The 23,423-nt window shown below is 43.9% G+C and overlaps 1 protein-coding gene across 8 annotated transcripts; it reads right to left on the reverse strand.

Moving 5' to 3' along the window:
* Window positions 1–19: 19 nt before the first annotated feature.
* Window positions 20–21,981, reverse strand: LOC147373766 (aldo-keto reductase family 1 member B10-like). Of its 8 annotated transcripts, none has more exons than XM_086395553.1 (10): window positions 21,802–21,978; window positions 20,054–20,221; window positions 16,213–16,329; window positions 15,135–15,212; window positions 7,333–7,455; window positions 6,953–7,059; window positions 6,494–6,575; window positions 5,608–5,691; window positions 4,361–4,425; window positions 20–364 (listed from the first exon to the last, which is right to left on the reverse strand). In XM_086395553.1, exons 1-10 carry the CDS (start codon window positions 21,865–21,867, stop codon window positions 322–324), a joined length of 933 nt encoding a protein of 310 aa, XP_086251679.1. In that variant the 5' UTR covers window positions 21,868–21,978; the 3' UTR covers window positions 20–321. The 8 variants fall into 8 exon arrangements, with proteins under 8 accessions (XP_086251679.1, XP_086251678.1, XP_086251682.1 ...); XM_086395552.1 differs by having other exon boundaries at window positions 4,343–4,425; window positions 21,802–21,977; XM_086395556.1 differs by lacking the exon at window positions 20,054–20,221 and having other exon boundaries at window positions 21,802–21,981.
* Window positions 21,982–23,423: the final 1,442 nt, after the last annotated feature.

Here is a 23,423-nt window from a genome sequence, read left to right on the forward strand (position 1 = left end):
AGTAAACTCTCAATACCTGTTGGTTATTATTATTCTTTATTATTTTCAGTCATAGTATCCTCAAGTTTAGTGGAGTCTCCGTGATCAGATCTAAGAAGCAGAAAAAAACGTGTAAGTGGCTTATCTAAGTCGAATCTCCCCTTTGTACTCTGTTCCTTTGGTTGAACAAATCAGTCCAGATACAGCAACTGCCTAACCCCTGGACTTCAGCAGGGCAGGCTCGGTGTGATTTCAGACAAGCTTGGCTACAACAGGACACTGGTGGAGAGAATTACACTTCAGTAAGATGAAGAAGGAGAATGTGCATTAAGAGATTCAGCTTCAATATTCTGCATAGAAGGGATACTCCTCCAGACTTTTCAGCCTGCAGAGAAAACAGTCGTAAAGGATATGCCAATGTTAAACTCTGGGTTAAACAGCATTCTTCCTCATGGATCCTATGAGCTTTGTGCCCTCTCAGCTTCTCCCCTTCCCCCAAGATTTTATAAGAACCCAAGTCTTCCTCCACCTTCCATCAAACAGATCTGAAGGGTGTGCTAGGAGGGAGGGTGGGGGGACGGTGACCAGGATACCAGAAAGCTTCATGCTGCTGCTGCTGCTGCTGCTGCTAAGTCTTTTTAGTCTTGTCCAACTCTGTGCGACCCCATAGATGGCAGCCCACCAGGCTTCCCCCGTCCCTGGGATTCTCCAGGCAAGAACCCTGGAGTGGGTTGCCATTTCCTTCTCCGATGCATGAAAGTGAAAAGTGAAAGTGCAGTCGCTCAATCATGTCCGACTCTTAGCGACCCCATGGACGGCAGCCCACCAGGCTCCTCCGTCCATGGGGTTTTCCAAGCGAAAGAGTACTGGAGTGGGGTGCCATTGCCTTCTCTGAGAAAGCTTCATAGAATAACTTGGGCTTGTTATGATCACTGAATGAGTTAATGATACATGCACTGGGCTTAGGGTGCCTGGCACATTCTAAGCTAACACTCAAGAGATCTGAGCTGTATTTAATCCTATCATTCCAATTTTGTAAATAAAGAAACCAGCCTGGGAAATTTACCCAAGGTCACAAGTCTAATAACATTAAGTGTTAGAGCTGGGATTTGAACTGGGTGGATTCATTCCTTTTCCTATTTAGAAGGAATAGGAAAAGGAATGAATAGGAAAAGGAGTTCATCAAGGCTGTATATTGTCACCCTGTTTATTTAACTTCTATGCAGAGTACATCATGAGAAACGCTGGACTGGAAGAAACACAAGCTGGAATCAAGATTGCCAGGAGAAATATCAATAACCTCAAATATGCAGATGACACCACCCTTACGGCAGAAAGTGAAGAGGAACTCAAAAGCCTCTTGATGAAAGTGAAAGAGGAGAGTGAAAAAGTTGGCTTAAAGCTCAACATTCAGAAAACTAAAATCATGGCATCCGGTCCCATCACTGCATGGAAAATAGATGGGGAAACAGTGGAAACAGTGTCACACTTTATTTTGGGGGGCTCCAAAATCACTGCAGATGGTGAGTGCAGCCATGAAATTAAAAGACGCTTACTCCTTGGAAGGAAAGTTACGACCAACCTAGATAGCATATTCAAAAGCAGAGACATTACTTTGCCAACAAAGGTCCGTCTAGTCAAGGCTATGGTTTTTCCTGTGGTCATGTATGGATGTGAGAGTTGGACTGTGAAAAAGGCTGAGCGCCGAAGAATTGGTGTTTTTGAACTGTGCTGTTGGAGAAGACTCTTGAGAGTCCCTTGGACTGCAAGGAGATCCAACCAGTCCATTCTGAAGGAGATCAGCCCTGGGATTTCTTTGGAAGGAATGATGCTAAACTCCAGTACTTTTGGCCACCTCATGCAAAGAGCTGACTCATTGGAAAAGACTCTGATGCTGGAGGGATTGGGCGCAAGAGGAGAAGGGGACGACAGAGGATGAGATGACTGGATAAAATCACTGACTCGATGGATGTGAGTCTCAGTGAACTCCGGGAGTTGGTGATGGACAGGGAGGCCTGGCGTGCTGCGATTCATGCGGTCACAAAGAGTCGGACACGACTGAGTGATTGATCTGATCTGATCTGATCTGGATTCATTCCTGAGTCCCACCCCTCTAATGCCTCTGGGGGAAAAGCAGTTTCCTCTCCAGGAAGATATTACTTTACTTTTAAAATTTTATTTTATTTAGTTGTTCTGGTCTTCGTTGCGACACATAGGATCTTCAAACTTCATTTGGGGATGTGGAATCTTTAATTGTGGCATGTGGGATTTATTAATAGTTGCCCAACCATGGATAGAACCCAGGCTTCCTGCATTGGGAACATGGAGTCCTAGCCACTGAACTACCAGGGAAGTCCCTCATTTTACTTTTTTTTTTTTTTTTTTTTGCTGTTTTTACTTTTTTTTTTTAATTGGAGGATGATTGCTTTACCATGTTGTGTTGGTTTCTGCCATACAACAAGGTGAATCAGTCATAAGTATACATATATCCCCTTCCTCTTGAGCCTCCCTCCCACCTCCCTCATTTTACTTTTGACACCCCTTTTCATTCTAAGTAGCTGCTGCTTGTTGTTCTCCAACAGAAGTAAGGGCTTCCCAGGTGGCGCAGTGGTAAAAAATCCACCTGCCAATGCAGGAGACTCAAGAGACTCGGGTCCAATGCTTGGGTCAAGAAGATCCCCTGGAGTAGGAAACGGCGACTCACTCCAGTATTCTTGCCTGGAGAATTCCATGGACAAAGGAGCCTGGCGGGCTACAGTCCATGGGGTTGCAAAGAGTCAGACACGACTGAGTGACTAACACTTTCACTTTTCACACACTTAGAACTTTACTGGGTATTGTAAACATTTCCCAAGGCAAACTCCTGATTTCTTTCCCCCAAATGGCAATTCCATCTTGTGTGTGATTCAGGCAACACCAGAACCAAAGATCTGGAGCCTCCTTTGAATCCTAATGGCTCAGATCCGATTGGCTCTGCTTTCCCAATGTATTTAGAATAAGATGGTTCTCTCTACTTACCATTACCCAGGTCCAGCCACTGTCGTCTTTTCCCCTGGGTTATCACAACAGTCTCCCTGTAGTCTCTCAATTCAGAAGTCAGAGTGGGGCTTTTAAAGCACAAGCCCCATCATGCCACTCCCTGGCTCAGAATCCTCAACTGGCTTCTCAGCACCCTCAGAGCCCAAACCAAAGGCCTTCCTCACAGTGTCTACCTGGCTCTGCTTGCTCTGAGCCCCTGACACTGCTGACCTTGCCTCTTCTCCCTCTGCTGCTCACTCTCTCTGCTCCAGCCCCACTCGCCATCTTACTCAAGTGCTCTAAACACAATTCCACCTCAGGGCCTTTGCACATGCTCTCCTCACTGCCTAGAATGCTCTTCCCCAGGTATCCACACAGCTCATCCCTCACTTCCTTCAGGTTTCTGCTCAACTGTCACCAATCAGCAAAGCTTCCTCTGACTCCCCCTATTGTAAGGGATCACTCCCCCACCACTCTCCAGTCCCTATTCCCTTACTACCCTACTTGATTTTTCTGCATAGCCTTTATTGCAGTCTGATATATATATGTGTGTGTGTATACATACATATAAAGAGAGAGCTTATTTCTGTATTCTCTCAATAGAAAATAGAGAAGTTAGATAGAACAGGGAATGGAATGGAGTAGAGAAGGTAGACAACGCCTTCCTACAATTCACTTTCTTTGTCAGTTGTAGGATTCACACTTACTCAACATATTCATTTGTGAGTTTGTTTCTGCACGCCCTTACTAGAATGTAAGACTGTGAAGGCAGGAACTTTGTCTAGATGATATCCCAAGCACTAGAGAGTGCCTGGCACATAGTAAATGCTCAATAAATACTTAGTGGATGAAAGGGTGAATGACTGCCTCTGCCTTCTACCTATTGACAACATGTTCTCTCTTAAGATTCCACTTCGACATCCAGGAGTTCCAACAATATGCAGCAGTTAAGGATATGTCTACCCTGGTGCCTCAGATAGTAAAGAATCTGCCTGCAATGCAGGAGACCTGGGCTCAGTCCCTAGGTCGGAAAGATCCCCAGCAGGAAGGCATGGCAACCCACTCCAGTATTCTTGCCTGGAGGATCCCCATGGGCAGAGGAGCCTGGTGGGCTGCAGCCTGTGGGGTCGCAAAGGGTCAGATGCAACTGAGTGACTGAGCACACACGCCCACTCTTTTCTCCCAATGAGTCTAGGTATTCCAGTTTTGATTTTCAACACCGCCAGAAAATGACATTTGAAATAAAAGTAGTTCCAGTTGTCTTTCAATCCTTCTAGCTAAACTTCTACCAGTTGAGACAGACTCCTGGCAATCCTCCTAATTAACTCAGCCCGGCGCCACTCACGAGTTAAAGGTGTAGTACCGCCAGTTTCTGTCGAGGCTGAGTAGGGTCGCCATCTCCTCCTTGCTCAGTTTAAAGTCAAAGACCTGGAAAAGTGAGAGTTCCAGAACATCATCAGCAAGCCAGTGCAATTTGAGATCTCCAGCCACACTAGCAGGGAGCAAGCTCACATCCACAGCAGTAACTAGCCAAGGGAGTTTCTCCCCTTATGTCCACCAGACACGAATGGCTCTAAATTGGGTGCTACACAGAGACTGCCGTGTTTCTGAGGTTTTGTGTTCCAAAGCCTGTAAGCCTCCTTGCCTTACAGGCTCTGAACTGCACAGTGCACATGCCCCCGATGGACATGTGGGTTCCTCCAGGAAGGCAGGTCTTCTAGTACGATCTATACCTCTCCTGCTGCTGGGAGGCAGAGGCTTAGGCAGGACAGTCTGCTGTTGTGTGTGGCCCACAACATAACTGCTTAGGGACAGCCAAGACCTTCTCGGTCAGTGGTGAGAGGTACAGCTGTGCTCAGACCTGACAGGACATCACTGGCTGCTCCCCTAGCCCACCCTTGGTCATGGGTCATTCATCTCAGCCCTGAGGTCAGCTCCCTGGCCTGAGAGATGGCAAGGTGGTGAGAAGGTGGTGGAAGCCCACAGAAAACACAGGGACAGCATGAGAGACCTGGTGACGGAGTCTCTCCCATCCCCTCCTCCACTGAGAAAACCAGTTTGCTCCTTGGAAGAAAAGCTATGATCAACATAGACAGCATATTAAAAAGCAGAGACACTACTTTTCTGACAAAGGTCCATCTAGTCAAAGCTATGGTTTTTCCAGTAGTCATGTATGGATGTGAGAGTTGGACTATAAACAAAGCTGAGCACCGAAGAACTGATGCTTTTGAACTGTGGTGTTGGAGAAGACTCTTGAGAGTCTCTTGGACTGCAAGGAAATCAAACCAGTCAATCCTAAAGGAAATCAGTCCTGAATATTTACTGGAAGGACTGATGCTGAAACTGAAACTCCAATACTTTGGCCACCTAATGTGAAGAACTGACTCATTTGAAAAGACCCTGATACTGGGAAAAATTGAAGGCAGGAGAAGAAGGGAATGACAGAGGATGAGATGGTTGGATGGCATCACTGACTCGATGGACAGGAGTCTGAGCAAGCTCCGGGAGTTGGTGAAGGACAGGGAAGCCTGGTGTGCTGCAGTCCATGGGGTTGCAAACAGTCAGACACGACGGAGCCACTGAACTGAACTGAACCAGCCAGAACCTTACCTGAAAGTTCTCAGCAATGCGTGCGAGCGTCACAGACTTGGGAATTACAATCACGTGCCTCTGGATATGGAACCGGATCAGAACCTGTGCAGAAGGGGACTTCTCATTTACACTCATCTGCAACGACCACTCCCTCTACTTTTTCAGAAAATGAAACATCTCTGCCATTCACTATGTCTTTATTAAGTTACAATAGCTAATATACACTGAGCACTTTATAGCTATCAGATAACTTCTCAGTCCTCTGCTCAATCTCTCCCTTAATCCTCACAACAACCCTGTCTTCTTCCTTTTTAAAAAATAAAGTGACCTGGGATAGTGTTTGGGATCGTGAGGCTGATAAGTAGCGGACCTGGGATCTGAACCCAAGAGTTTTGGCTGCAAAGCCATGTTCTTATTCTTGGTCCTCCAGTCTCAACAGAACTTGTTAGAGGCCATCCCTGTTTCAGTGATAACCATGCTATTTCCTGGAGGTCCAAACAAACAGACTTTCAAGGAAAGGCCTTAGAGGGCTTCCTCTCTTGTTCGCTTTCCCTTCAAGGAGTAAAATGGGTGCTTTCCCAATGGTCCAGTGGTTAGGAATCCTCCTTGCCTTGCCAGGAATACTGGTTCGATCCCTGATCTGGGAAGATCCCACATGCCTCAGAGCAACTAAGCCCATGCACCACAACTACTGAAGCCTTCAGCAAGAGAAGCCACTGCAGTGAGAAGCCCATGCATGGCAACAGAGAGTGGCCCCCACTCACCCCAACTAGAGAAATCCCTCTCGCAGCAATGGAAACCCGGCATAGCCCCCAAAATAAAATAAATACAGGAGTTAAATGAAGACAATATTAAGAATCACACAAGACTAGTTTGTGGCAGGTTAAGAAACTACACATTATACTTGGGCTGTGGATTTTTTGTGCTTTGCAGCAATCTCATTAATCTTGGGATCGTCCAGTAGAGAAGGGTCCTCTGGTTTAGCCCTAGGGAGAGAAAGATGGTTGGTGTGCATAATCACCATGGCTACCATATATAGATGAATATTACTCCAGTGATGGGCCCAATGCTGATCTCAGTCTTCCTCATGCGGTAGATAAGGCAAAAGGATTTGAAAGCTTCATGTCTTACCCATGGGTCCACCCATGGGTTCTGAAGCCTCAGGAATTTTTGCAAAGGCTGGTCCAGTGCTGGGTGGCTAAACTGGAGTATTCCCAAAGGGTTGCCGGTTTTTTTTTTTTTTTTTCTTTAAGTTCCCATATTTTCCCCGCTGTTTGAGTATGCCAGGCACATTGCCTTACATGCATTTTTCTTTCTGATGGCTTTCTTAAAACAATGTCGAGAGAAAGATCAGATGCCTTACCCAGATCTATTTGGACAGCCTAGCGGGCTGTAAGCCATGACACTGATGCCCTTGGACTGACAGTACTGGATCAATTTCTCCTGCGTGAGATATGGGTGACACTCAATCTGTAAAAGCAAGAATTCTCATCACTGGGAAAATCCACCTGCTCTTTGAGCTGCTCATAGGGAGTTCTACACAGAGAAAAAGGTCTATCAGCAAAGGCCAAATCCTGGCCCCTGCTAGGCTGGCTAAACCAGACCCCAAGACCCTTCTCCCATGACCCACAAAGTATGTGATGCCTGACCTTCAAGATGAGACTTAGTGCAAATCATTGAACTTGCCTCCAGACATCTAAGAAATAATAGAGCAGAACCCTTACCCTTTACTAAACAATTTACCTGGTTAATCACTGGTTTGTATTTCAGTCCAGGTTTGTTCAAGAGTCTCTCGATCTGAAAGTGGTTGAAGTTGGAGATCCCAATGTTTTTCACCAGCCCCTCATCCACCAGCTCCTCCATGGCCTGTCATAGAAAGGGACAACTTTGGCCACTGCCAGAGGGACCCTAGTTTGGCTTAGTCCTCTCTGGGACAGGAATATGTGTGTGGATTAGCAGAACTAATAAAAAGAATTTGACTTCTAACATAAACCCACAGAGATAAGAGAACAGATTCTGCATGATTACAAAAGGCCATGACATTTTTGTACCCAGTTTTATGCTTCTGGATATGTTCCAGTGTCTCCTGGTTTATAGTCCGTGGGAACTTAAATAGAATCTGTATCCTGCTGTTGTGTGAAAATTGCATAAATCTTAATTACATCGAATTGGTTGATAGTGCTTTTCAGATCTACTATAGCCTTCTACTTTTCTGACTATTCATTCTATTAATTTTTGAGAGCTTGTAATTGACATTCCAACTAAAAATCTTAATTTATCTACTAAAAAGATAATTGTAATATATGGTGGAGCTATATGTAATCTTGTTCTGTATTTTCCAACTCTCCTGTAAATGTGTTATCATACGTCCATAATTTAAAAAATAAGAAAGAAGGGGGGGAAAGGAATTTTCCATCCAGCCCATGAGTAGAGAGGAAAGTAGGAGCAAAGCCTCTGAGGCGAGGACAAGCATGAGGTGTCCGGGGGACAGTCGAGCCAGTGGTTCTCAAACGTGGCTGCAATTTGGAATCACCTGACAGCTTTAAAACATACTGATGCCTAGACGGAAAACCACTAGACCATACAGGTATGACCTAAATCAAATCCCTTATGATTATACAGGCGAAGTGAGAAATAGATTTAAGGGCCTAGATCGGATAGATAGAGTGCCTGATGAACTATGGAATGAGGTTCGTGACATTGTACAGGAGACAGGGATCAAGACCATCCCCATGGAAAAGAAATGCAAAAAAGCAAAATGGCTGTCTGGGAGGCCTTACAAATAGCTGTGAAAAGAAGAGAAGTGAAAAGCAAAGGAGCAAAGGAAAGATAAAAGCATCTGAATGCAGAGTTCCAAAGAATAGCAAGGAGAGATAAGAAAGCCTTCCTCAGTGATCAATGCAAAGAAATAGAGGAAAACAACAGAAAGGGAAAGACTAGAGATCTCTTCAACAAAATCAGAGATATCAAGGGGACATTTAATGCAAAGATGGGCTCGATAAAGGACAGAAATGGTATGGACCTAACAGAAGCAGAAGATATTAAGAAGAGGTGGCAAGAATACACAGAAGAACTGTACAAAAAAGATCTTCATGACCCAGATAATCACGATGGTGTGATCACTGACCTAGAGCCAGACATCCTGGAATGTGAAGTCAAGTGGGCCTTAGAAAGTATCACTACGAACAAACCTAGTGGAGGTGATGGAATTCCAGTTGAGCTCTTTCAAATCCTGAAAGATGATGCTGTGAAAGTGCTGCACTCAATATGCCAGCAAATTTGGAAAACTCAGCAGTGGCCACAGGACTGGAAAAGGTCAGTTTTCATTCCAATCCCAAAGAAAGGCAATGCCAAAAAATGCTCAAACTACCGCACAATTGCACTCATCTCACACGCTAGTAAAGTAATGCTCAAAATTCTCCAAGCCAGGCTTCAGCAATACGTGAACCGTGAACTTCCTGATGTTCAAGCTGGTCTTAGAAAAGGCAGAGGAACCAGAGATCAATTTGCCAACATCCGCTGGATCATGGAAAAAGCAAGAGAGTTCCAGAAAAACATCTATTTTTGCTTTCTTGACTATGCCAAAGCCTTTGACTGTGTGGATCACAATAAACTGTGGAAAATTCTGAAAGAGGTGGGAATACCAGACCAACTGATCTGCCTTTTGAGAAATCTATATGCAGATCAGGAAGCAACAGTTAGAACTGGACATGGAACAACAGACTGGTTCCAAATTGGAAAAGGAGTACATCAAGGCTATATATTGTCACCCTGTTTATTTAACTTATATGCAGAGTACATCATGAGAAACGCTGGGCTGGAAGAAACACAAGCTGGAATCAAGATTGCCGGGAGAAATATCAGTAACCTCAGATATGCAGATGACACCACCCTTATGGCAGAAAGTGAAGAGGAACTCAAAAGCCTCTTGCTGAAAGTGAAAGAGGAGAGTGAAAAAGTTGGCTTAAAGCTCAACATTCAGAAAACGAAGATCATGGCATCCGGTCCCGTCACTTGATGGGAAATAGATGGGGAAACAGTGGAAACAGTGTCAGACTTTATTTTGGGGGGCTCCGAAATCACTGCAGATGGTGATTGCAGCCATGAAATGAAAAGACGCTTACTCCTTGAAAGGAAAGTTATGACCAACCTAGATAGCATATTCAAAAGCAGAGACATTACTTTGCCAACAAGGGTTCGTCTAGTCAGGGCTATGGTTTTTCCTGTGGTCACGTATGGATGTGAGAGTTGGACTGTGAAGAAGGCTGAGCGCCGGAGAATTGATGCCTTTGACCTGTGGTGTTGGAGAAGACTCTTGAGAGTCCCTTGGACTGCAAGGACATCCAACCAGTCCATTCTGAAGGATATCGGCCCTGGGATTTCTTTGGAAGGACTGATGGTAAAGCTGAAACTCCAGTACTTTGGCCGCCTCATGCAAAGAATTGACTCATTGGAAAAGACTCTGATGCTGGGAGGGATTGGGGGCAGGAGGAGAAGGGCATGACAGAGGATGAGATGGCTGGATGGCATCACTGACTCAATGGACGTGAGTCTGGGTGAACTCCGGGTGTTGGTGATGGACAGGGAGGCCTGGCGTGCTGCGATTCATGGAGTTGTAAGGAGTTGGACATGACTGAGCGACTGAACTAAACTGAACTGATGCCTAGACTCTTCTCTGGTGGTCCAATGGTTGAGAATCCGCCTCCCAGTGCAGGGAGCACGGGTTGGATCCCTGGTCCAGGAAGATATCACATGCTGCATGTGGAGCAACTGAGCCCGTGCACCACAACTACTGAGCCCGTGCACCTGGAGCCCATGTCCCAGGAGAGAAGCAGCGAGAAGCTGGTGCACTGCAACTGGAGAGTAGCCCGTGCTCTCCATAACTAGGGGAAGCCCAAGGGCAACTATGAAGACCCAGGGCAGCCAAAAATAAATAGTTAAAAATACATGTGTGTATATATATATATATATATATATATACACTGATGCCCAGATTCTACCCTTAGAGTTTCTTACCAAATTTGTGTAACATGTGGCCTCAGCACTGGGATCGTTAAAACTCCCCAGGTGATTTTAATGCATAGAGAGAACCACTAGGGTAGCTGATGTAGTCTTTAAATTGGACAAATAAAATTTAGAACTGATGAGATTGCAAAGTCCCCAAGCCGCCTGAGTTGGGCCATGAAGCAGTGTAACTGTTTCTGTGTACCGTGGGGCAGGTACAGGTGGGTGCATGATACATCTTGACGTTGTTCCACTCTTTTTCTCCCATCTGCTTCAGGGTGTTCAAGAAGGTTTCTGTTGAACTGGTTATGGGTCCACATAAACGTTGATTGCTTCAGTCCTGCCTTTTCTTCCTAGATGCTTTGAACCTGATCATCAAAATCTTTCATTTAGTAATCATTCTCAAATCCATTCTAAGGATACAGCAATGTGAAAATCAGGGTACTTTTTGCAGAGAACAATGATATAGTTGTCACAATGAAAACAATATATTAAGTATTCGTTAAGAATGAGGGCAACATCATTTAAAAGTGGACATTTAATTTCCAAATACATGGAGTTTTAAAAGTACCTTTGATACTACTTTCTCGTTTAAATGCTTTCTTCCCTGCACTCGCCCTCTGTGTTCTTTCTGTCTTCTAACCTTATTGAGGCTTTCAATGGATAAGTCAAAGAGCTCTCTCCTGGTAAATGTCACACTGCACTTGAAAATATGTGGGTTATATTCACATATCTTGATTTCTAACATAAATCCACAGTGATGAAGAGAACAGACTCTGTATGATTTCAATACATTTAGACCATAAAACTTTTGCAACTTGTTTTATATCCCTGGATGTGTTCCAGTGTCTCCCAGTTGATAGTCTATGAGAACTTGAATTCGTATCGTATTGTTGTGTGAAAATTCTGTAAATCTTAATTATGTTGAATTGGTTCATGGTACTTTTCAGGTCTACTATTTCCTTCTACTTTTCTGTCTATTCATTCTATTAATTTTTGAGAGTTTGATATTGAAACTCCAACTAAAAATCTCAATTTATCTACTTGAAAACATCATAACATTTAGTGGAACTATATGTAACTTTGTCTTGTGTTTTCCAAGTCTCATGTAAATGTGTTCTCATAATTTCATAACTTAAAAAAAAAGAAATAGAAAATAAGAATAAGGTCAAAACTTTTGTGGAAACAACACATATCTCACAAAGAATAATCCCTAAGATATTTCAGAGGTCTTGTTTTACCAAGGTAATGTATATGACAGAGCCCTCTTGTCAAATTTAATGCAAAAGCTTAGTCTATTGAAATCGTAGGCTCTGTGGTAGGTCTTATCATAACTTCCATTCTCAGGAATAAAACATTCACTGAATTGAGTCCATGCACATAAAACATTCAATTCAGTTCAGTCGCTCAGTCACGTCCAACTCTTTGCAACCCAATGGACTGTAGCACACCAGGCTTCCCTGTCCATAACCAACTCCCGAGCTTGCTCAAACTCATGTACATCAAGTTGGTGATGCCATCCAACCATCTCATCCTCTGTTGTCCCCTTCTCCTCCTGCCTTCAATCTTTCCCAGCATCAGGGTCTTTTCTAATGAGTCAGTTCTTTGCAATAGGTGGCCAAAGTATTGAAGCATCAGCTTCAGCATCAGTCCTTCCAGTGAATATTCAGGATTGATTTCCCACCATTAGATGGTTCATGAAATCTTCCTCCTGAAATATTTCTCTCACAGGAGGTTGTTTGTGGTAGGAAAATAAACATGTTGACTTTTTTAAAAACTAGCTAAGTACCAGAATTCACCTTTCTCTTTATGGGTACTCTTTTGGCACTAGCAGAAAGAAAGTAGTATATTTTCTTGAAAATTCAGGCTTCATAAATTTGTTTTATTGAGTATATCAAACAAGTGTTTAAGATTATGTAGTTGGATAAAGACTTGTGTGGTCGTTAGGTTAAACAGAATATGTAAATCTAAGAAAAACAGCATTTTTAAACTTGAAGTTTGAACCCACCTTCATGTATGTGGGCTCAACCAGCTTTTGGCTAGTACAGCAGTGATGTTCTGTCACATTTACTATGTGTTTATACTTAATTATATGCTCAAGATAGCAGAATGTTTGACAGAATGATGCCTTCATAAGATTTTCCCAAGAGAACTTGATTTACGTGTGTGTGTATATATATATATATATATATATATATATATACACACACATACATACACACACATATATCCCTGGAGGAGGGCATGGCAACCCACTTCAGTATCCTTGCCTGGAGAATCTCATGGACAGAGGAGCCTGGTGGGCTGCAGACCATAGGGTCGAAAAGAGTCAGACACAACCGAAGCAACTGTGTGTGTGTGTGTGTGTGTGTGTGTATACGCTCTTGCTCATGAGATATTGCCAATGGCTTATTATTTAGAATGGCTTTTAATCACATAATCACTGCTCTTTTATTATTGCTAACTTTTAAATGTCTTTCTGTTGTTTTTTGATGAATTTATTTTTATTTTTGGTCACACTGGGTCTTCATTGCTGCACGAGGGCTTGCTCCAGTTGTGGTGAGCAGGGGCTGCTCTTTTTTGCAGAGCACGGGCTCTAGGGCGCATGGGCTTCAGTAGTTGCTGCTGAGTACAGTCTAGAGTACAGTCTCATTATTGCGGTGCACCGGCTTAGTTCCTCCCAGGCACAGGGAATCTTCCTAGATCAGGGATGAAATCCATGTCCCCTGCATTGGCAGGCAGATTCTTTACCACTGAGTCACCCAGGAAGCTTTATATTATTAGTATCTATTGGAAGATCTTTCTTTTAAAAAGCACAAGAAACTGAGGTTTGGAGGAGTTAAATAACCTGCACTAAATTTGGAAAACTCAGCAGTGGCCACAGGACTGGAAAAGGTCAGTTTTCATTCCAATCCCAAAGAAAGGCAATGACAAAGAATGCTCAGACTACCGCACAATTGCACTCATCTCACACGCTAGTAAAGTAGTGCTCAAAATTCTCCAAGCCAGGCTTCAGCAATATGTGAACCGTAAACTTCCAGATGTTCAAGCTGGTTTTAGAAAAGGCAGAGGAACCAGAGATCAAATTGCCAACATCCGCTGGGTCATCAAAAAAAGCAAGAGAGTTCCAGAAAAACATCTATTTCTGCTTTCTTGACTATGCCAAAGCCTTTGACTGTGTGGATCACAATAAACTGTGGAAAATTCTGAAAGAGATGGGAATACCAGACCACCTGACCTGCCTCCTGAGAAACCTATATGCAGGTCAGAAAGCAACAGTTAGAACTGGACATGGAACAACAGACTAGTTCCAAATAGGAAAAGGAGTTCGTCAAGGCTGTATATTGTCACCCTGCTTATTTAATTTCTATGCAGAGTACATCATGAGAAACGCTGGGCTGGAAAAAGCACAGGCTGGAATCAAGATTGCTGGGAAAAATATCAATAACCTCAGATATGCAGATGATACCACCCTTATGGCAGAAAGTGAAGAGGAACTCAAAAGCCTCTTGCTGAAAGTGAAAGAAGAGGAGAGTGAAAAAGTTGGCTTAAAGCTCAACATTCAGAAAACTAAGCTCATGGCATATGGTCCCATCACTTCATGGCAAATAGATGGGGAAACAGGGGAAATAGTGTCAGACTTTATTTTTGGGGGCTCCAAAATCACTGCAGATGGTGATTGCAGCCATGAAATTAAAAGATGCTTACTCCTTGGAAGGAAAGTTATGACCAACCTAGATAGCATATTCAAAAGCAGAGACATTACTTTGCCAACAAAGGTCCGTCTAGTCAAGGCTATTGTTTTTCCTGTGGTCATGTATGGATGTGAGAGTTGGACTGTGAAGAAAGCTGAGCACCGAAGAATTGATGCTTGTGAACTGTGGTGTTGGAGAAGACTCTTGAGAGTCCCTTGGACTGCAAGGAGATCCAACCAGTCCGTTCTAAAGGAGATCAGTCCTAGGTATTAATTGGAAGGACTGATGGTGAAACTGATACTCCAATACTTTGGCCACCTCATGCAAAGAGTTGACTCATTGGAAAAGACTCTGATGCTGGGAGGGATTGGGGGCAGGAGGAGAAGGGCATGACAGAGGATGAGATGGCATCACTGACTCGACGGACATGAGTTTGAGTGAACTCCAGGAGTTGGTGATGGACAGGGAGGCCTGGCGTGCTGTGATTCATGGGGTCGCAAAGAGTTGGACATGACTGAGCGACTGAACTGAACTGAACTGACTGAAATTATTTTAATCAATACCTGCAATCCCAGGGCAACACTGTTTCAAACCCTGGTTTAAGAATAAACTGGGTATCCTCTGAAGTCAGGCATGTTGTAGTCTCCTTTGAGGATTTGGTCTTAGTTTTCAAAAATATAAGAAGTGTCAGGTGAACCCCAAAAGTCTAAGGTGATTAGGAAGGAGAAAATCATGATGAGGTAAAACCTCATTGAGCACCTGGGCTCCTTCACACTGGTGTAGACCCTTGTAGATGACTGAAGGCAAGTTTTCACTCCAGCCCACTGAGAATAAGACAGAACCTACCTCCCAAGTGTCTAAGAATGTTGCTTTACTGATGATGGTATTGCCTTTATCATCTTTGGGAACAAGGTCCTCCCCAGGCTGTAAATGCGAAACAAGAAGCTTAGTGCAGTGTGCATCTGAACACTTGATTCTGTCAAGTGAGGTTTCAGGATCCTGACTCATCCTAAACACCCACATCTGCATACCATTTTTTTTTTTTCCAAGCTCCACAGTATAAATTTCAAGAAGCTGAATTGAAATAAAATCTCTAGATCAATCTGCTAGAGTATAAAACATAAGTTCTTATATTTTAGAAATTACTGGACTTTTTTTTCTTCTTCTTTTGGCCATGCCACACGGCTTCTGAGATCTTAGTTTCCTAATCAGGGATTGAACCCATGCCCTTGGCAGTGAAAGCATGGAGTCCTGACCATTGGACCCTCAAAGAATTCCCAGAAATTGCTGGACTGATTTTAAAATCTATCATAAACTCATTCCAGAAGCCACCATTAGCCCCGGGGACATGGACTTCTCACAAACAGTTGGGGACAAAGTTCAATTTCATGAGGTGAGAGAGCTGGGAATTCCTGTCCCTCAGGCTCTCTGGCAGGAGCAGAGTCCTATTTCCTCACTGAGCACTGGCTACCTTTCAGCACGATCATACTTGGGCTCTTCTCCAAAACGGCATTCCCAGTGCATCAGTTAATGAGAGGATTGAACCCTGAAACAGCATTAAGTAAGAGCTGCCCTGGGAAGAGAGCCCTTGGCATGGAATCAGGACCAAAGCAGAGTGGCAGTTGCAGCTTGCCTGGGCTGCTAGAAATCATGGTTTTCTCAAATGTAACAGAGAAAGCCAAGGTGTGGGGTCACCTCCACACTGGTCCATGGACTTGGACTCCTTTTCAGGCCAGTGTCTTTCTGCTCCACCGTCTCATCCTGAAAACTTTCCTGTGGAGTCCTGAAGTGCAAGGCCTCTTGCTTCAGCTCCCCTTGGTCCCCAGCCTCCAGCCCCCAACCCTCCCCTCCCCACTCCTGACACAGCTGCTATCTTCCAACACGTGCCCAGGAACCAGAGATTGGGACGGGGAGGAACTTCAACCTGTAAAGCCTGTGGAAAGTGAATGAGGTAGAGGTCCAGATAGTCCAGTCTCAGATCCTTGAGGGTCTTCTGACAGGATTCCCTCACTAGATGCTTCTCCATGAAGGTGGGCCACAACTGCAGAGAGCAGAGCAGGGAGAAATCAGCAATGGACAGAGAAGGGGCTACCTTTCTCTGCTTTCCCTGCTTTTTGACCCTCAGCTTGAGCTAACCCCAGGGGCAGGCCATTTACAGCACAGCTGGTTAAGATGTATCATCCAGGGATGCAAGGTTACCAGGTCGCTCTGAAAGTCACTGACATCTCAAGTGTCAAGGGCAAGTTATCTTTTTGACTCACCTGGTATTCTATGTATTTGTTACATCAGGTACCATATTTGGGCACAGACTCAGTGTTTGTTTACAGGCACTATTCTCTTCCTCAGCAGTAGGGTTTCTGAAGTCATGGATTGTGGCCAGGATTTAAGTTCCTAAGCCTTTGGGAACAGGTGGTCCTCTACTGCTCTCCTATGTCTCTGAGCCCATGGGCCACCAATAATAACTCTATAAGGAATTTATCCAGGCGCAACCAGTGGGGTCTATTTGTCCCACTAGATACATGCACTTTCCAAGTACCTGTAACTAGTCCCTTTTAGTAAATTGGGTATAATGCATATTCAGTGATTCTCAACCCTCTCTCACCCCACCCCTCCCTCTTTTTATAACATTCTGTAACTTGCCTTTTACTAGCCTGAACTGAAGTGAAATTCATATATGACAATAAGTATGTCCCACCATTTTCCAAAGTACCTGCCAGCTGAGAACCTCTGGGCTACAACCACTGAGACCACAGTGCTGAAAGGTGGAGCTTCAGGATCCAATTGTAGCCTTAGCTCTTGGCTGCCAGGGGGAAGATGGAGCCCACCAATAGGGAACAGGGATGCTAAAGACACCACCCTGGCTCAATGGAGACTACTCCTCTGGGGGGAACCCACTCGAGAAGGGTGGGTAGCATCAGCATCAGTGCACGACACTGGATGATAATGTGGATGTTTGCGTCCAGGGATGTTATAAAGGCAGTGATGAAGACAGCTGGGGGAAATGACCTGAATTGTTCTTGTTGTTCAGTCACTCGGTCATGTCCAACTCTTTGTGACCCCATGGACCCAGAATGCCAGGCTTCCCTGTCCTTCACTGTCTCCCTGAGTTTGCTCCATTGAGTCAGGGATGCCATTCAACCATCTCGTCCTCTGTAACCCTTTCTCCTCCTGTCCTCAATCTTTCCCAGCATTAGGGTCTTTTCCAATGGGTCAGATCTTTGCATCATGGCCAAAGTATTGGAGTTTCAGCTTCAGCCTCAGTCCTTCCAACGAATATTCAGGGTTGAATTCCTTTAGCATTGAATAGTTCGATCTCCTTGCTGTCCAAGGGACACTAAAAAGTCTTCTCCAGCATCACAATTTAAAGCATCAATTCTTCAGTCCTCAACCTTCTTTATAGTCCAACTGTCACATCCGTACATGACTACTGAAAAAACCATGGCTTTGATTATATGAACCTTTGTTGGCAAAGTGATATCTCTGCTTTTTAATATTCCGCCTAGGGTTGTCATAGCTTTCCTTCCAAAGAGCAAGTGTCTTTTAATTTCATGGCTGCAGTCACTGTCCATAGTGATTTTGGAGCTCAAGAAAATAAAGTCTGCCACTGTTTCCATTTTTTTCTTCATCTACTTGTCATGAAGTGATGGGACTAGATGCCATGATCTTTGTTTTTTAAATGTTGAGTTTTAAGCAAGCTTTTTCACTCTCCTCTTTCACTTTCATCAAGAGGCTTTTTAGTTTCTCTTCTCTTTCTGCCATTAGGGCTGTATCATCTACATATCTGAGGCTGTTGGTATTTCTCTTGGCAATTTTGATTCCAGCTTGTGATTCATCCAGTCTGGCATTTCACATGATGTACTCTGCATATAAGTTAAACAAGCAGGGTGACAATATACAAACCTATCATACTCCTCTCCCAATTTTGAAACAGTCCTTTGTTCCATGTCTGGTTTTAACTGTTGCTTCTTGACCTGCATACAGTTTTCTCAGGAGGCAGGTAAGGTGGTCTGGCATTCCCATCTCTTTAATAATTTTCCACTGTTTGTTGTGGTCCACACAGTCAAAGGCTTCAGTGTAGTCAATAAAGCAGAAGTATATATATATTTTTGGAATCCCCTTGCTTTTTCTATGACCCAACAGTGGTTGGCAATTTGATCTCTGGTTCCTCTGCCTTTTCTAAATCTAGCTTGCACATCTAGAAGTTCTCAGGTCACATACTGTTGAAGACTAGCTTGAAGGATTTTGAGCATTGTCCTGCTAGCATGTGAAATGAGCACAATTATATAGTAGCTTGAGCAATCTTTGGCATTGCCTTTCTTTGGGATTGGAATGAAAACTGACCTTTGCCAGTTTTGTGGCCACTGCTGACTTTTCCAAATTTGCTGGCATATTGAGTGCAGCACTTTAACAGTATCATCTTCTAGGATTTGAAATAGCTAAGCTGCAATTCCATCACCCCCACTAGCTTGTTTGTAGTAATTCTTCATAAGGTTCGCTTGACTTTGCATTCCAGGATGCCTGCCTGGCTCTAGGTGAGTGATCACACCATCATGGTTATCTGGGTCATTAAGATCATTTTTGTATAGTTCTGTGTATTCTTGCCATTTCTTCTTAATTGCTCCTGCTTCTGTTAGTTCCTTGCCATTTCTGTTCTTTATTGTGCCCATCTTTGCTTGAAATGTTCCCTTGGTATCTCCTCCTTTTTGAAGGTCTCCAGTAGCCCTACCTACAAAGGTTCGTCTAGTCAAAGCTGTGGTTTTTCCAGTGGTCATGTATGGATGTGAGAGTTGGACTATGAAGAAAGCTGAGCACCGAAGAATTGATGCTTTTGAACTGTGGTGTTGGAGAAGGCTCTTGAGAGTCTCTTGGACTGCAAGGAGATCCAACCAGTCCCTCCTAAAGGATATCAGTCCTGAATATTCATTGGAAGGACTGATACTGAAGCTGAAACTTTGGCCACCTGATGCGAAGAACTGACTCCTTGGAAAAAACCCTGATGCTAGGAAAGATTGAAGGAGGGAGGAGAAGGGGATGACAGAGGATGAGATGGTTGGATGGCATCAGTGACTCAATAGACAGAAGTCTGAGCAAGCTCTGGGAGTTGGTGAAGGACAGGGAAGCCTGGCGTGCTGTAGTCCCTGGGGTCGCAAAGAGTTGGACACAACTAAGCTAAACTGAGCTGAGTAGCCCTACCATAGAGCATGTAAACTCCAGGACTGGGTTGCCCCAGGCCAAACAACTAATAGGAAGGGAGCACAGTCCACCCACAGCAGATAACTGGATTAAAGATTAACTGAGCATGTCCCTGCCCACCTGAACAAGACCCAGATTTCCCCACAGCCAGTCCCTCCCATAATGAAGCTTGCCTCTTAACCTCATCCAGAAGCAAAAACTATAATCCCAAAGCCTCCAGAATGAAAACCACAATCACAGAAAGCTAACCAAAGTGATCACATGGATCACAGCCTTGTGTAACAAAGCCATGCTGTGCAGGGCCACCCAAGATGGATGGGTCATAGTGGAGAGTTCTGAGCCAACAGGGATGCGCCATATAGTGAGATGAATTATATATATTTGTGCTAGGGTCACTGAGACTCTAGATAGTAAATGTGATCCACTAGAGCAGGGAATGGCAAACCACTTCAGTATTCTTGCCTCCAGAACCCCTCGAACAGTACGGAAAGACAGAATTCTGGGTGCTGACTAGATCCAACACTTCTGCCTGCTTTGAAGTGCAGTCTTCCCACCAGGTGAGCCCTGGGTACCTTGCTCACTATGAAGAGTTCTTCCCGCTTCACAGCCTTCTCTTGGATCTTCTCTTGGATGGCTTCCCCCACCTCATGCTCATTCTCGTAGGCATAAGCACAGTCCAAGTGGCGATATCCTATGTCAATGGCCCCCTTCACAGCCTCTCTGACTTCTCCTAGGCCAGACTGGAAGGAAAAAGAAAAAACCATCTCCCCAGACCACCTTCAACAGGCTGTCTTACTCAGCCCAGCTTCTCCAAACCAAGATTTCCCTGAGATCCCTTTTTCTAGGGGATACCTAGGAAGAAAGCATGCTTTGGAAAACTTTTCAAAAGAGAAGGAAGAAAAGTGAATTAACTTTATGATTAGAGCATCATGTCCCATCCTAGCTCAAGCCTATTCCCTTCTGATTCAGGTTCATGCTCCAGCCCAGAAATGTCTCCGGGTATACAGAAGTGAAGTGAAGTGAAGTCACTCAATCATGTCCGACTCTCTGCGACCCTATGGACTGTAGCCTACCAGGCTCCTCCATCCATGGGATTTTCCAGGCAAGAGTACTTGAGTGGGTTGCCATTTCCTTCTCCAGGGGATCTTCCCAACCCAGGGATCAAACCCAGGTCTCCCGCATTGCAGTCAGACACTTTACCATCTGAGCCACCAGGGAAGTCAAGGTACGTAAAAGAGACTGAAAACTTTTTCTAATGACCAGGCTACACACTGGATTTTGAAATAAACTAAAGGAATTTCCAGAGAGAAAGTAGTTATTACCTGATAAATTCAGGCTTATCTCATGCTAGGTGTGTGATCTGAGAAGATTGCTTAATTTCTCTAAATCTTGTCTGCAAAATGGGAATAATGACAAGAGAATCTGCCTCGTGAAGCTATTGCTGCTTCCCAGGTGATGCTAATGGTAAAGAATCCGCCTGCCAATGCAGGGGATGTAAGAGATGAGAGTTTGATTTCTGGATCAAGAAGATCCCCTGGAGAAGGGCATGGAAACCCACTCCAGTGTTCTTGCCTGGAGAACCCCATGGACAGAGGAGCCTGGTGGGCTATAGTCCATAGGGTCACAAAGAGTTGGACAAGACTGAAGTGATTTAGCACGCACTTGCATGAATATACATGAGGTGATTGTGGTAAGTGCCATAGTGAGTGTCAAATTTGAAGTACAGCACCAGGCATACACCTAAGAGTCAGTAGATAAAAGACATTATATAATTATTGTTTCAGAAAAGGAGAAATAGAAAACCTTGTAAAAATGGAATGTCTCCCCTCACTCGAAGGCAGAAAGTTTTTCTTTCTTCGAAGAAAAGAGAGAAGGAAAGAGAGAGAGGGAGTGGGGAAGGAAGGGAGGAAGAAAAAAGCGAGAAGGAAGGAAGGAAGGGCATTAAAAATACCACATTCTGTCTAATCTAGCCAAGCCAAAGAATGAAAGAAAAAGAAACATTTACGACTGATCAACCTATCCTTTCTTCTGGTGGGCTACAGTCCATGGGGTCACAAAGAGTCAGACACAACTGAGCAACTAACACTTCCACTTAAACCGCTTAAAACTTGATACTTGCTAAGAAAGCTCTCACCACTGCTGGAAAAAGTCAGTCTTGGAGCACTACCGCTGAATCAGCCCTGAGAAAGCAACTCAGTCCTGCCTCCAGCGCCCAATATTTACTTCCCCAAAACCCTTGTTTCTGGGCTTTCCCTCAGGACAGGAGGAAATGCCCAAAGGCCCTCAAGGGAAGAAGGTGTCCAAATATGTGCACACTTACTTTCCAGGTGCCCAGGCCCAAGATGGGCACCTTAGCCTTGGTACTGAGCTCCACAAAGGAGACCATGGTGCGTGCAGAAACAGCCCCGAGGGAGCCAGTTAGAGGTCTTCTGCCCCACTGAAATGTGCTGGCTGCAGAGGAAGCACCCTGCCCTGGCACAAGCAGGAAAGTCCTTTCATCCTTTCATAAGATTCAAGTTAATGAACATCAAACACTGTTACCTCGAGAAAGTTCTCCCTGATAAAAAAAATGCATGAATTATTTTATAAGAGTGAAATTTTATCAACAAATTAAAATAATGCACATGGAAAATTAAAATGTGCATCTATTTTAATTGTTCTTATCTTATTACTCAACTGTTGTAAAATTTTTTTTTCCCCTCAGAGCATGGAAACTATCGAAGTATAAGAATATGTTTGTCTGTTAACCACCTGGACAGGATCCTTGTATGCTAATATTCATCATATATTAGTGATTCTTGTCACTTTCTTAAAAAACAAACTTTGTGATTGAAAAAAAATGCTATGTACTCAAGTCCTAAGAAGCCCTAAACTTTTAGGCTTCTTTTCCCTTAAGACAATGTTCATGTGAGATTCCTCTTTTTCTTTTAATTTCAATATTTTTATTCACCTGAAAAAATTGGAAATAATGTAAGTGTGCTATATAGAAAACTGATCAAGAAATTAATTTGGGTTAGTGAAATTGTTAAAGTAATTTCTTATCAAGAAAAAATGATTTATACTCATTATAGTAAAACTGAAAAATATAGGTTATAAATAAGGAAATATTAATCACCTATATTCTCACCACTCATGATACCATTACAAGAGTAAGTACTGTTTCCTCCAGACTTTTGTATATATGTAAATGTATGTTCACGTGTGTGTATACACATTCAAAATATATAGTTAATACATTGCATATGTTACCGAACTCAGGTTTAACTGCTAGTCACTTAAGTAACCAATACTGAGTAGTATTGGTTTGGTGGAAAGGAAAGATAGCTTTATTGCAGAAGCCCACAGTTCTGGGGAGAAGGTGGACTCATGTCCCAAAAAACCAACTCATGACTCCCCAGGTTTTGCTCTGAGATAACAGAGGGAAAAGAGGAAGAGACCACATGCTTAGGAGAGGGTTATGGGGTGTGTGGGCTCAGCTCATGGACAGTCTTCTGATTGGTTGGTGGTGAGGTAATCAGAAGTCAACATCCCCAGCCTTCTGGTTCCAACTAATCTGAGGTCTCTGTGCTTTTCTCCAGAAAGGGGAGTATGTAGTCAAAGGAAATCTGTTTTTGTTTACCATGTGAAATGTGGTTCAAAATCGAATTTTTTTAATAGTGATTTTTTAAATTAATTAATTAATTTTTGACTACGCTGGGTCTTCATTGCTGTGGGTAGGCTTAGTCTAGTTGCGGTGAGCAGGGACTCCTCTTGCTGGGGAGCATGAGCTCTAGGCACTCAGGCTTCAGTAGCTGTGGCACATGGACTCTAGAGCACTCGGGCTTCAGTAGTTGTGGGTCAAGGGCTTAGTTGTTCTGCCGCATGCGGGATCTTCCTGGACCCGGGATCGAATTTGTGTCCCCCTGCACCGGCAGGCAGGTTCTTAACCACTGGACCGCCAGG

This window comes from Bos grunniens, chromosome 4, assembly GCF_055505025.1.
Source record: "Bos grunniens cultivar Pamir isolate PY7600 chromosome 4, Bosgru_T2T1.0, whole genome shotgun sequence".
Taxonomy (NCBI): Eukaryota; Metazoa; Chordata; class Mammalia; order Artiodactyla; family Bovidae; genus Bos; species Bos grunniens.